Source organism: Tamandua tetradactyla, chromosome X (assembly GCF_023851605.1).
Source record: "Tamandua tetradactyla isolate mTamTet1 chromosome X, mTamTet1.pri, whole genome shotgun sequence".
NCBI classification, from domain to species: Eukaryota; Metazoa; Chordata; class Mammalia; order Pilosa; family Myrmecophagidae; genus Tamandua; species Tamandua tetradactyla.
Window position 1 is genome coordinate 10141691 of NC_135353.1, and position 15413 is coordinate 10157103.

Genomic DNA, 15413 nt, shown 5'->3' on the forward strand with positions numbered 1-15413 from the left:
TACTGTCATTTCTAAAACCATAAGTGTCACCCTATTCCAAGTCTTTGGAACATTTTAATTCTGAAGAGGAGATAACTTGCTCATTCTTGTCTCTTACCATCAGGGTACAATAACTATGTGCCCTTGTCACTGTCCTATGATTGTGGTTGGATTTTATAGTATTTCTGTCCTTTGCTTTATTTATTTATTTTTTTGGATTTTGAGGAAATCCATATATTTTGAATGTTTAATGAATAGAGTTTCAATTCAAATGTGTTTTTGCATTTTTTTAATACTCAATTGGAGTTATTTGTTGGGTTCTTTGGTTTTGTATATTATTTAAAGCACTTGGGATATTAAAGAGCCTTATGCCCTATGGCCCTCCCTGATTCTAGAAAGTGTAATCAAGACAGGATTTTTTTCTCGGAACAATTGATCCTGAGAAATAGGTATGTGAAAAGATTAGCAAATAGTAAAACTCTCCCTTCATGTTGTAGAGTTGTGTAGGGGTCTCGACAAAAGGATATATTTATGTATCCACCACCAGTGTCATGATACAGAACTGTGCCATTACCCACAGTGCTTCGTGCTGCCACTTGTAGTCCAAAACCATCTAACCTCAGCCCTAGCAACCACTGATTGTTTTCCATCCTTATGTTATTTCTTTTCCAGAATGTCACATAAAGGCAATAATACAACACATAGCTGTTGGCTCACGCTCCTTTCGTTTTAAATGCATCTGAGCTCCATCCAGATTTTTGTGTAAGCACTGTTCTGTTTCTTTTTATTGCTGAATAGTATTCTAGTCACAGGTGAAGGCTCTCTGAGTTGTTTCCCGTTGTTGGTGACTGAATAAACCTGTTATAAATCTTTGCCTACAGACACATATGGGAACACATTTATGTAAATACTAGGGGCGGGATTGCTGGGTGTCACATGGCACAACCATGTTTAAATTTGTAGCAAATGGAAAAAAAGCGGTTTTCCAGAATAGCTTTATAATTTTGCATTTCCATTAACAATCTATGGATATCCAGTTCCCAAATCCTCACCAGCACTTGGCATTAAATTTTCTAGTCAAACTTAAATTTTGTAGATTTATCCCATTGTGGTTTAAACATGAACTTCCTTATGGACTGATGAAGTTGAACATCTTTTCATGTGCTTATTTGGTTCCATATATCTGCAATGGTGAAGTGTTTTTGAGATCTTTTTCACATTTTATTGGTTTGTTTAATTCCTAGTTGCTAAGTTTTCATAGTTTTAATATAATCTGATTACAACTCCTTTGACATAAATGTGAATGGCAAATATATTCTCGCAATCTGTGGATTCTTGTTTCATTCCATGAAAAGAATGTTGCATAGAGCAAAAGTTTTCTATTTTGATAAAGTGCAAGGCATCTTTTATTTTAGAGGTTGTGAATATAATGCCTGATATATAAGATTGTTTGCCTTAAATATATGATTTTTGATCAGCAGTCCTTTCCTTTCCAGATTGAGTAGGTCATCCACTGCCTTCCAGGATACATGCTACTAGGTGTTGGCATTCCCATTCATGTACTGAGTGTGGGAAAAACTCTAGGTAAACAAATGTTATGAATGGATCCCACAGTCTGACAAATGAGGGACTGAGGCTAGAGTGGCCAACAAGATGGGATTCCTTCACCACCAATTCACCTCCTCCAGGGTTAAAAGAGTCCCACTATTCTCAGACAACTATACTGGGGATTGGTCTAGGAGGAAGGCCACATAACCCTTGCCATATTCCCCTCATATTAAGCCTATGCAACATGAAGCTGGAGTAGAGGGGCATATAAGAAGTGTGGGTGACATGTAACACACAGAAAGGCTCAGAAAACCCAGTAGCTGAGAGAAGTTTAAAGGCATCCTTAGGTACCAAAAATCAATTTCTGTATTGTACATCACTCTTATGAAGTAAAATGGGATTTCTCTTTCCAGGGTCTGGGGATAAATCACATTCTTGATCTCTCCATCCCAACATCCAATGATTATTCTCTCCTTCTTCACTTCCAGGTTCCTGTGTGCTTTCGCTACTTATTCTCTCGTTTTGGAGCTGAGGTACGTAACTCAGACAGAGGGGTCAGATCTTTAGTTGACAATGGAAGGATTGTGGAATGGAGTATATTTTCTGCTTCATTATTGGATCTGAAGAATGAAAACTATTTGTTAATGCTTAATTAAGATAATGGAAAACAAAACCGGATAAGGCATTCAAGAATATTTCTTCCATGAGCAACAAGCTAGGAGGAAGACATAATGGTTCTCAGTTCTGAGGACTGGCATGTAAAACCTGCAGCATGTGAGGAGGGGGGAGCACTCAAGGAGGGATGGATAAAGAAGGCCAGTGAGGTGGGTGCTACACTGGTCCTTTCGACATAAGCTGGTGAACAGTAACCTGTCATCACCTCTCAGCTCCCCTCACCAATTTCAAGGCATCTCTTCAGATCTTCCCAAATTCCCTCCGATTTCTCAGAAACTGATTCTGCTGAAAACCAAAGTATTTTGACTGTCCAGTATTGAAATTAATTCTTCCTTTCTTCATGGCCTATATGATACTTATACTTTTGAAAATATCTTTTATGCTATGTCAACTACGATTTATTTGGTTTATGCATAACACTCAGATAATATTTTACTCTTTAAAATGATTTTCTTTTGAAATGTTTAAGAATTTGTTTTTGCTGAAATGACAGTGTAGAGGTTGGAAAGCACCACTCAGCTGTGTAATATCATTTGAAATGGAGACCATCTAGGAAGTAAGGCCAAATTTATAACCTTGTGTTGTACAAGGGTTGACAGCATGGTGCTTCCCTCTTATGGTTCTGATCAGACATAAGAATTGGAAATGATTCTCTGTGGCATTTTAACTGTATAAACAATCCACAGGTATCACCCTACTTGGGACCTCTAGATCATTTGCATTCTCAAAGGAGGGAATTTCCTCTCTCATCTCTTACCATGAAACCACTTGCTATTGGTTGAATTCTTTCTGTCCCCTCTAAATAGATGTGTTGAAGTCCTAACTGCAAGTGCTTTGAATATGGCTGTATTTGGAGATAAGATCATTTCGGATGGGATTAGTTAAGTATATTAAGGCCAAACTGGATTAGAGTAGACCCAAATCCAATATGTTTGGTGTCCTTAGGAGCAGGGGAGAATTGGAGGCAGTAGACAGAGACAGTGGTGAACCTCATGTGCCAGAGGCCAAGATTAAAGCCTGAGTTATTGCCAGCAAACTACTAGAGGCTAGGAAGAAGTAAGTAAGTATTCTCCAGTATAGATTTTGGACATTTAATCTCAGAGCTGTGAGACAATACATTTCTGTTGTTTTAAGCCAATTTGTTGGTGGTACCTTGTTACTGCATTCCTAGGAAACTGACACACTGTTCTACCTATGACTGTTGGTAACAGTACTTTGTTTGTGAATTGATTTTGAATTATTTCAGTGTTTGTTTTTTCAGTCCCCTGGTTTATTTTTTGTTTTATGCCCCAAGCTGTCTTTGACTTCCAGAAAGTGAAACAAACACAGAATTTTCTTCTTGGGACACTGGTCCTAAAAATTGGCATTTAAAAAATTAAGATATGGTTAAACTCTTTCATGGTTTACAGTTCTATGAATTTTGAAGAGTACATAGTCATCTAGCCACCACTATGCTCATAATGCAGAATGGTGCTACTAGTCTCAAAACTCTTTCATGTTCTCCCTTGTAGTCAATCTCCACCCCAACCTAATACCTGGTAACCACTGACCTGTTTCACATCCTTATATTTTTTCTTTTCCAGGATGCCATATGAATGTAATTGGCCAATATGTAGTTCTTGGGCCCGACCCATTTCACTTAACAAAATGCATTGGAGATTCATCCATGTTTTTGTGAAACAATATTCTGTGCTTTTTTTTTTTTTTTTTTTGCTCGGTAGCAATACAGTCAGATTTGAAGGCCGTATGGGTTGTGGGTTATTTCCTATTGTTGGTGATTATAAACAGAGCTGCTATATACATTTGCACATTTAATTTTATTTGCGTAAATTAGCTAGGAGTGTGATAGTTGGGTCACATGGCAACATTATGTGTAGATTTATAAAAACCTGAAAAATAAGACTTTCCCAGAACGGCTTTACAATTTTGTAATTCCATTCACAATCTGTCAGTAATCCAGTTACCCAAATCCTCACCAGGACTTGGTATTGGAAGTAATTTTTAAAAATTAGCTATTCTGTTTGTTTAGTTTTATCTCCTTGTTATTTAAACATGAATTTCTTAATGGAGTGATGATACTGAACATCTTTTCATGTACTTATTTGCCATCCTTCTTCTTTGGTGAAATATCTGCTGAGATCTTTTCCCCGTTTTTCATGGATTGTTTGATTTCTTATTGTTGAGTTTTCAGAATTTTCGATATACATAAAACAGACCCTTTGCCATAGAAGACACAAGGATGGCAAATAACATTTCTGTCAGATAACTTTTATAAAGAATATATATGCATTTTTTGTTTACAAGTTATTGACAGAAAGGCCATTTGTCAATATTTTCTCTCAGCCTGTGGTTTATTTTTGTCCTTCTCCTAGTGCCTTTTTGTAGAGCAAAAGATTTTAATTTTGATATAATGCAAATGTGTCATTATTTATTTTACCAATTTGCTTTTCATGACTTATCCAGGGTCATAAATATTTTTGTTCCTTTTTTATAGAAGTTTTATATTTCTACATTCCATATTGTGGTCTATATTGGTCAATTTGTTCTTGCTTTTGTAGTATATGTGCTGCACTTGTCAAGATTTTTCTTTGCATATGGACATTCTATTGTTCCAGCACTCTTTGTGGAAATTTCCACATGTATGTTCAAATGATTAGCCTACTCTTCTATCTCAGAGGAGAACATCTTAGTATCCTTTGATGTGGCCTAAAAATCCAATTCAGATCATGCCCATCCTTTAGGTATGAGTACTTAATAAGCTTTCTCAGAGTCATTTACTTGTGAGCAGGGCTCTTTCCAAACTCTGTAAGACGATTTGGACAGAGAATCAAAAGACCAGAGGCACTGCAGTGAGTTGACTTAAAAAAGGCCCATTAGAGATCGACTGCTTGGGTTCAAATCATAGTTCTGATTCCTGCTTGGCTGTGTGATCTCAAGAGAGTGATTACACGTCACTTTCTTCTCTTTTCTCATTAGTAAAATGGGGTGGGCATACTAAGTCTTACGTCATAGGATTCTTTTAAGGATTAAATGAATTTATGTGTGTGAAGAATTTAGAAAAATGCCTGGCACATAGTAAACACAAACTGAGGGACAGAAAATATATCCTTCATGAGACCCAGGTCTGAAGCTGAGATTACATGGGGTACAACTAAAATAACCTTTTAGTTGTTGGCTGCCAGGCAAGGGCAAGGGCAGTCAGCACATCAACAAAGAAAAAAATACCCACCTTTCCCTGGCTTGGCAGAGAGGAAGGCCGAACTTAAACCCTGCCTCTTTCTTTTTCTATAATAGAAACTATAAATAGCTATAAGTTATTGAAACCACCATAATGTCATTATTTATGCATGCAATGGTAAGTAAACAGAGATTCATATCTATTGTATTTTTTCAGCACATGACCAAGCCAGGCCCATATGTGGATGTAAAGAAACGTTGAGTGTGGGGGATGGTAGAAATTGATGTTAAATTCTTAGCCTATGTAGCTCTCTCAAACCAGTAATATATATGGACACTGGAAATTTCCTTGTCTACTCTGTTTCATCTGTAATTTTCATCTGGAAGACTTGGGGAAGTCCAGTTTAAATAGCTGGAGCTCTTAATTTACCTTTTCTCTTCATTTCAAGTATGTTGGCCTCTTTGTATTTCTTCAATTCTCCAACCTCTCTATCCATAAGTTTTTCCATAAACTTGTCATTGTGCCCTTTTACCAGAGGTGCTAGATTTTAATCTGGAAATCTCTTTCATCTCCTTTTTCCTAGGCCAGAGAAATGCCAGTACATGGAAGCCTGCATCTCAGAATGGAAAGGTAGGAAAAGATTTTCTATACAACCAAACTGTGATAAAAGGCTAAGAATTCCAAAGGATCTAGGCTATTTTCACTCTTGGAAATCAATCCAGTTAAGTTTTATGTGTTGCTTCCTTTCTGGGAAATGAGGTAAAAGGTTTTCTGTCCTCTAACTTTTGACAACTCCTGCTTCACCTCGCTGCTCTTCCTTTAGGTTCCTGTGTGTTTTCCCTGCTTCTTGTGCTTTTATCATGAAAGTCTGGAACTCTAAATAAGGGTGTACAAATTTTGAAATGTTGCATAACAAAGTACTACAAAGTTAGTACTTAAAACAACATAATATTTATCATTTCATGGTCTGCATACGTCAGGTGTCCACTGCCCAGGTTCTCACAAAGTTTCCATTAAAGTCTCAACCAGGGCTGCAACTTTAGCCAAGGCTCAGAGTCCTCTTGCAAGCTCACTGGTTATTGGTAGAATTCAAAAGTTACCTGTGGCTATAGGACTGAGATTCTTAATTCCTAGGGGCCACCAACAGTTCCATGCCATATGGCCTATTAAATAGCATGGAATTTTGCGTCTTCAAGGACAACAGAAGACTGTTTGCTGTTGTTTCTTGTCTTTGCCCTCTACATTCTCTTTTAAAGAGCTTACCTGATTAGGTCAGGTCAACACAGGATAATCTCCATTTTAACTAAATCAAAATCAGAAGATTAGGGAACTTCATTAAATCCTAACCTCCCTTTCGTTATATAAGATAACATAATCATGGGAGTGATATCCTATCAAACTCACAAATTCTGCTCACACTGATTGGAAGGGGATTATATTGGGCATGTGAGTAGAGGGGATCCTGGGCACCATCTTAGAATTTTGCCTTCCACAGAGGAATTTAGAAGTTTGGGGGTGGGGTGAGTTTAGGGTGGAAAAGTGTGTATTAGTTGAATGATGGGAAAGAACTCTGGGACAAGACTTTGAGGGAAAGAAAATTATACTTAAAACACCATTGCTAGCAACTTGAAATTCAACAGATTAATGTGGATAATGAAATGATCTTCTCATATTATTCCTTCTGTCAGCTCCAGAATATAGGAGGCTAGAGGACTTAAGTACTTTTTCATCATCACAATCACCTTTTTTTCCTTCTTTTTTTTGTGAACAATAACGTATATACAAAAAAGCTATACAATTCCAAGCACAGCACCACAATTATTTGTAGAACATATTTCCGACTTTGACATGGGGTATAATTTCACAATTTTAGGTTTTTACTTCTAGTTGCTCTAGAATACTGGAGACTAAGAGATATCAATTTAATGATTCAGCATTCAGCATTCATATTCATTTGTTAACTCCTATCTTCTGTGTCTAATTCCACCTTCATCTTTGACCTTTCCATACCACTCATTGGGGTGGTTTCGGCTCTGGCAATTCTGAATTTCTGACTGGAAGGGTCTGTCACTAGTATGGGTTAGGGCGATGGAACTACTTGATGTTCTGGAAGGCTGGGCTAGGTTTCAGGAATTATCTGGAGCAGGGACCCATCTGAAGGTTGTAGGTTTCTGGCAAGTTACTCTAGTGTCTGCAACCCTTGTGGAATCTTATATATTGCCCTAGGTGTTCTTTCGGATTGGCTGGAAGGGGTTTGGTAGGTTGTGATAAGTAGTAAGGTCTACCTGAAGCTTGCGTAAGAGCAATCTCCAGAGTAGCCTCTGGACTCTTTGCATTCTCTCCAGCACTGATACTTTATAAATCACACTTTTTTTCCCCCATCTGGTCAGGATGGAATTGTTGATCCCAAGACTCCAGGTCTGTATTCATCCCTGGGAATCATCTCCCTTGTCACCAAGGAGACATTCACCCCTGGACCTAGCCATAATCTCTTTTAAGACTGTATGTAAGAATCTGTTCCTCTGACAGTGGCTGTCAAGTTTGGTGTTCCTTTGGTTGTGACATAACTCAGTCTCTGCTTCTGACATCACATGGCTGTCTTCTTTCTCTGTCTCTCTTCACATGGGTTCTCCCCTCCTAAGCCTTTCTGTCTCTGAGTCCAAATTTACTCTTCTTATAAGGCCACTAGTCATTTTGGATTAGGGCCCACCGTCACCTGGTTTGATCTCATTTTAATTAACTGATTCCATCTGACACGACCCTATTTCCAAATGATGTCAGAAACTCAACAAATCTATTTTGGAAAAACACAATTAACGCATAACACCTCCTCACAATTATAAAGGTGGGGAGGTACGACCGGGTCCCCAGGAATCTCACCTTGTCACACCTGAAGTAGAGACTCCAACCTACGATGAGGGGTTGGATGTAGGAACAGAGATTGTGTCCTCTTGCAACCCATGACTGATAATTTGCCTCTAGGACAGAAATTCAAACTGAAGAACAAATGAAAAATAACGGTGGCCTGCTGCTCTCAGGAAGATACTGTAGTCCGTGAAAAGAAACTGAAGGGAGATGTTGAACCATATCATTGGCATTTCACCTCAATCCCATAAAACATGATATCTGATATCTATTCTCCACTTTTGTGTCCCTGTATGTTCTGTGTAAAGCCTCAGTTTGTCAAGGGAGAGGATGTACCTCATAGTATGTTATCTCTTAATAGTATATTCAGAAACATGCTCACAACAACCTTTCCTCCGGAAAAAAACATTCAGAAAACAAATTCTTGTTTCCATTTCAGTCAGGCAATGCTGAGAAAGGGATATAATCCCATAAGAAATTTAGGTATTTTAAAGAAGAAATCCAGTTCCTAACCCTAGCCTCTGAGTAGTCACATAATGGAGTACCTGAGATGGCCCAGCGATGGGAGCTGATGTGGAAGAGTGGTGTCATACAAGGGCTCTAGGAAAGCCTTCATCTCTATGTCCTTAAGCACACCCAATGTACCTCCATTTCCATCACATATGTCATCCATGTTATGCAGCACTCCAATCGTAGAGGTGCCAGTCATATTTAATTATACACGATTGTTACTCTCTGGAGTAGAGAATCATATGCAGCATATCTGAAGATGTCAGCCCTACCAAAACAACCACTGATACACCTTTCAGAAAACCCTGCAAAGTTTTCTACCAATTTGCAATCTCCCAATGTTCCAAGACTTTTCCTCTTCCTTGACACTGAAAGAGAATCTTAGCTTTGCTGTTATTTGTTTTTTCTATCCCTATCTGACTCCAGACTACACAGTTCCATCTGGTTCTTTGGTATTTTGTTCTGAAATTTCAGAGAAATATTGAGGTACTGTGATTTAACAGATGAGAAGGAAAGCGGAGCACACAGACAAAAAAGATCAGTTGATCTTCTTAATATACCCTTAAGAGAGGAGAATAGAAGGTGGCAAAAAAATGGCACTTGCCGTGATGCTTGAAGTAGGGGAGCTTTCTCTTCCCTGGGAATCGCCAGTAATAAACAGAATGTATTTTAGATTATCTTTTTGTCTGTACTAATTTTCCTTGACCATGCTTGATCCAACGTAGAGACTGTGCTCTATGCTTTCTTGTCTTGTAGAAGTTGCAGCTTTCTGTTAAACTGATAGTGTCTATGCACAGGTATGTCTGGGGAATGGATCTAATTTGCTTTCCTCGACAAACCAAATGCCATTACGTGGCTACTATAATAGCTGATGCTTGTGGTTCTGCATTCCAAATATACTGAACAAAGAAAGGCCCGGTACAAGACAGCATGTTTGTAAGGAATAAATGATAGATCTTATGGATGAATTGCAGTCAAACCCTCTGATAACAGAGCTTCCTAATCGATGTGAGATTGGGTATATCTCGGTTATGTTTTATTTTAGTTCTTATGAGTAATGGAGGGGAAGATAATGTCCCTTCTTTTTGGGTAAGTTGCAGAGAGGGAATAGAGATGCAAACTGGCCAGTCGGCCTGAATAAATTCAATTGGGAAGAAGAAGATACGTTCCATTCATGATGAGGAAAATTTAATTCTAGGAAATGTCGGTAGTCTTTGGGAGAATGGGAGGCTTCCTGCCGCTCTATGTACATAGAGCACACATTTTTTTTTTCTGGTTAAAGAAGGAATATTTCATAATTTGAAGACATCCACATTATCTCCATCACCATGGTCTTCATCGCTGTTTCAGCAAAACTTATGAAACTATGTATGGTATTTCCCATATTTTCCTACCTCCCTATTTAAAAGAACTTTCAAGGGGAAACATGGGTAGGTCAGAGTTAGAGTTTTCGCCTGCCGTGTAGGAGACCCAGCTTCAATTACTGACCCGCACCCTCAAAAACATTTTTTTTTAGTTAATACTTCCCAAGTTCTAAAACTGAGTCCAATTAAAAAGACTGGGAACATTCTCAATTGGATTTCCTTCCAAATTCTCATGGACTTATGTTTTTTTACAGTCAAAGATATCAATTTATATGTAATAATATATTTTAATTTTAGTTAACCCTGCTGAGAATTTAGACAAGTGCAAATTTTGTATAACACGCAGAATATGAAAATGTAGAATAATATTATCCTGAAAAAATGAACAGCCCTTGTGGACTCCAAACTCTCTACATCACCAGATCTGGTATCAGTTCTTCATTTTGTTTTACTAAATATTAGTGTCCCCATCAGTCAAGTATAATTTACAAACCTGAGTGTGAGTGTGGATAAAATAGGAAAGCCAGAGTCACGTGTCTCACCAGAAGGAAAGCTAAGGGATAAAAACGGGCTAAATAACATAGCGAAACCTAGAATGGATGATGACGGTGGTTAATTGTACAAATATAAAGAGGTTCTTACATGAACTCGAGTAGAGGTCAGTATTACGAGATGTTAATAATAGGGTCGTATATGGGCAAACACAATTAATGTAAACTAAGGTCTATAGCTCACAGTGACACTGTAACATTTTTGCATGAATTGTAACAAAGGCACTCTATCAAAGCTAAATGTCAATAATAGAGGGCTATATTACAAGGTCAGTATTACAAGATGTTAGTAATAGGGTTGTATGTGGGCAAACAATTAATGTAAACTAAGTTCTATAGCTAACAGTGACACTGTAATATTTTTGCATTAATTGTAACAAAGGCACTCTATCCAAGCTAAACGTCAATAATAGAGGGATATAAGGGATATGAGATTTTATTTCTTCTGAAGAAATAAGATTGTTGTCATATTAATTGTAGTGGTAAGTGCGTAACTATGTGAGTATCCCAAGAGCCATTGATTGTACACTTTGAATGGATTATAGGGTGTGTGAACAAAACTGTTAAAAAACTAATGGGGGGCTAAATGGTATGGGATGTTTTGGGTTTTCTTTTTTCTTTCTCTTTTTTATTTTTGAAGTAATGAAAAAGTTCTAAAATCGATTGTGGTGGTGAATGCACAACTATTTGATGATGCTGTGAGCCATTGTTTGTATACTTTGGATGGATTATACGGTATGTGTATACATATCAATAGAATCACATTAAAAATATTGATGTAAGAAGCGAAGGTTTTAAAGGGAAATGCAAGCAGTGAGTAGCATTTGCATTGGGATGGAAAAAATGCAAAAGCATGCACAAAACAACTTGCTTCCAAGGAATGGTTCATAAAACCGAGTGGCTAGGAGGAATTTAAGGTGCTCATACATAGGCACCAAAATCATTTAGTGTACTTTAGATCACTCGTTTTAGGTAAAATGGGATTTTTAATTCAAGGGTCTGAGAAGGAACAGGGATTTCTGCTCTCTCCCTTCCACTACCGGCTTATTATGTCCCCTCCTTTACTTCCAGGATCCTGTGGGCCTTCACTGCTTATTCTGTGGTTCTGAAGTGAAGGTAAATAACTCCAGTAGAAGGATTCAGATTTTTGTGTAACAAGCATTTTAGTTTCCTAGGCTGCTCAAAAAAATACCATGGAGTAGTTCAGCTTAAACAATGGGAATTTATTCACTCATGGTTTTGAACCTGAAAAAATGTCCAAATCAAGGTATTACCAAGGTGATGCTGACGGCTATCCTTGCCTCCTCTGTCCCATGGCAAAGCACATGGCAGCATCTGCTAATCTCTCTCTTCTCTTCCAGGTTTCATTAGTTTCAGCTTCTTACTTCTGTGGTTGTCTTTCTCTTTGCCTCAATTTCTTTCTGCTTACCACACAGTCCAGTAATAAAATTAAGGACATCCTAATTGAAATAGGTCACGTCTTCAGTAAAGTAATCTCATCAGAAGGCCCTGATTACAATTGGTTGACACCCACAGGGATGGTTTAGATTTAAGAACATATTTTTCTGGGATATGTACAGCTTCCAACCATCACAACAGGGATTTGGTTGGTGAGATAGTGTATTTTTCACTTTGCTTTCACCTCAGGGGCACGCAAATATCTTACTAAGACTTTATATTAGTGGGTAAAGGAATAGCGTTAGACATGCAAGAGTATTTCTACCATAAGCAAGAGAAACTAGGAAGAAAGCTTCATGTTTCTCATTTATGATAACTGCCATGTAAAAGTAAAGAAGTGTCAGCACTTAAGGAAGGATGGATGAGGAAAGGCTGTGGGGTGGGTATTGCAGAAGTCCTTTGGTAAAATCCTGGTCCTATGCAGAAACTGAAAGCTTTCAAGAGTGTTCAAAGGATTTATGAGTGGGTGTTCTTGCAGGGCTATGAACTTTAGAGATACTGTGTGTGGTACTCTACCACAGAGGGTGGCTATCGTGTGTAATTAAATACGATGGTCACCTCTGCGAGTTGAGTAACGCATGACATTGTCACTTCTGAGAGTCAAATAATGCAAATGCGATGGCACTGGGGATACATTGGGGTGTGCAGAGACATGCAAAAGGGCTGATTCCCTAGAGCACGTGGAACTACTTCTTGGCAGCCCCCAGGGTTCGACTACCTCAGGAAATTCCATTAGGTGTCTTCTCAGAGGCAAGACCTAGGAATTTTGCATCCTAGGGAAATGCTTCCCTTTGATTTTCTTCTGGGGTTCACATCTTTTTTTTTTTACGAATTTGCCTGACCCAAATGGTAATAACCTTTTTCAGTGTGACCATGCTGTTCCCTCTGTCTTGTGGAGTATTGTTCCCTTTTAGTAGAAACTGTTCTCAACCCCAAACCTTAATCCGTCACATCAACTAGCTCCCTTCATCATTTTCAAGGGTTTTCTTTTGGCTTTCCCCAATTCATTCTATCTTCTCTGCTCCTTACCCTGCTAAAGCCTAAAATACTTTGTTTCTTGGGCATTCAAGTACTAATTTACTAGTACTACCACGTGGAAAACTTTACTCCTTGATCTAATTTTCTTTTGTTACTTTTTAAAATGCTATTCATCTTTTGTTTCTATAGAGAAAAGTAGGGAGGGTAAACACTATATTCTTGGGTACCGTCACATGAAAAGATTTCAGGGGAGCAGAACGCATGTCAGGGGAGCAAAAGACATACTGTTGTTTTGACCAAGTGTGTATAACCTGGCACCTCCCTCTTATTTCTGTTCATGGACTTCAGTTTTAAACTGCACTTTGTACCATTTTCCTGGGTTAATAAACCGTGTACATCATGCTATTTTCAGGCTTTGGAACATTTTAGTAACAAAAAAATGGAATTTCCTTTCTCTTGTATCTAGTCATCATGGCCACTCTTCCTCTTTCTACTAATCACAGTGTTTCGGTTAGGTTTGATTTTGTATTTGTTAGTTAGGTTTTTTTTTGTACCTTTTTATGTGTATATTGGAGGAACACATGCTGTTTTGGATGTTTTCTTTGTGGAGTGGGGGAGGGAAATGTGTGTCTTAAATGTTTAATGTGTTCTTACTTTCATTTTAATTTATTGATTGCTTATTTACTGTTGTTTTGTATATTCTTTAAAACACCTGGAACATAAAACAGCCCCATACCACAGGCCTTCCTTGACTTCCAGTTAGTGTCACAGAGAGAGGATTTTATCTGGAATGCTATAATGTGAATAGACATTAAAAAACTAGCACACTATAAATCTGTTCCTTTACGGATTAGAGTTTAAGAGGTTGTTCATCTAATACCTAGGATGTGATATAGAAGATTGCTTCATTATTATGCTGTCTCAACTGAATCCCCACTTAATCCTAATCCCTGGCAGCCACGTGAATGCATTCAGTCCTTATAGTTTGCCTTTTTCACAATTTCATGTAAATATAATCATACTATATTTATTTCTTGGGCCTGGATCCTTTCAAATAACAAATGCACTTGAGACTCATCCATATTTTTGTGTGAAACAAAAGTCTATTATTGTCATTATTTTGCTTCTAATTATAGTCATTGTTGAAAGGTATCTCAGTTATTTCTCACTGTTGGTATTTATGAATAAAGCTGCTGTGAACTTTTGCATACAGATAGATGTGTGATCCCACCTTTCCATTAACTTTGGAAAATAGCAAGGTGTGGGATTGTTGGGTCATCTGCTAAATGTTATGCTTCAGTTGTAAAAAACTGAAAGAAAACCTATTTTCAAGAATGACTTTACTCTTCTTTGTTGCTATGAACAATGTGTCAGAGATCCCTTGGTTACATCTTCACCAACACTGGTATTAAAAGAGTTTATTTGTTTTGTTTTGCTTTCTATTAGCTATTGTATTATTCATGTAGTTTTACATCATGGTTTTAATTTGCATCTCCTTATTGGAAAATAATGTTGAAAATCTCTTTGTATGCTTATTTGACATCCAAGTATATTTTGTTGAAGTGCATTTTGAGGTCTTTTTCCCATGTTTATTAGTTATTTAATTTCTTATTATTCAGTTTTTAGAGATTTTTTATATTCTGATGACAGGTTCTTTACCAAAATGTTATTTGCAATATTTTCTGCCTATGCTTTGCCATTTTTATTCTCCCAAGTGTGATAGGCAAGGGAAATTGTTCCATTTCAATAAAGTGTAATTCATCTTTTCTAAAAATTTTATGGGCTGAACTTTGAGGTCATATTTAAAAGTTTTTTCATTTGATACAATATTTTTTATTGTCTTTGTATTCCAGCACCCTAATACATCTTTCCAGTGCCTTCTGGCTTCCATTGTTTCTGATGAAAAGTCTGTTATTCATCTAATTAGTATCCCTCTTATGCGTTGAGTCACTTGTAACTTGCAGAGGTCAAGAATTTCTTTTCAAATTTCATTTCATGTGTTTGAATAGGATGTTTCTCTGTCTAAATATTTTTTCATTTATCTTTCTTCTTTTTACCACTTGTGATAGTTAGGGTCAGGTGTCACCCCAGCCAGGTGATGATTCCCTGTTGTGCTGCTGCTGTGGACTTCAATCATCAACATGTGAAATTCAACTATGGCTGATTACATTTGCGATTGGCAAAGGGAAACGCCTTCCACAATCAGCGAGGTTTAATTTATTTGTTGGAGGCTAATTAAGAGCGAGTTCAGAAGAGCGTCCGGTAGGACAGCATATCTCACCTCAATCCAGATGTTTGGACATGCAG

The 15413-nt window shown here is 37.6% G+C and overlaps 1 protein-coding gene across 15 annotated transcripts in view; it reads left to right on the plus strand.

Annotated features, from left to right (window-relative positions):
- Positions 1 to 15413, plus strand: part of LOC143671311 (uncharacterized) — a 154629-nt gene that overhangs the window by 38424 nt on the left and 100792 nt on the right. For 6 of the 15 annotated variants that reach the window (XR_013169532.1, XR_013169533.1, XM_077146427.1 and 3 more), the window contains exons 5-6: positions 2016 to 2060; positions 5964 to 6010. The exons of 2 other annotated variants lie outside the window; for them this stretch is intronic. Coding sequence is in view for 5 of the 13 variants with exons in the window: in XM_077146427.1 (XP_077002542.1) it covers positions 2016 to 2060; positions 5964 to 6010 (92 nt within the window). In the remaining 8 variants the exon portion in view is untranslated. Of the gene's footprint in view, positions 1 to 651; positions 742 to 2015; positions 2061 to 3147; positions 3263 to 5963; positions 6011 to 11741; positions 12631 to 15413 lie in introns of those variants that run through there. 7 more of the 15 variants (XR_013169538.1, XR_013169537.1, XR_013169534.1 and 4 more) reach the window with 5 other exon arrangements.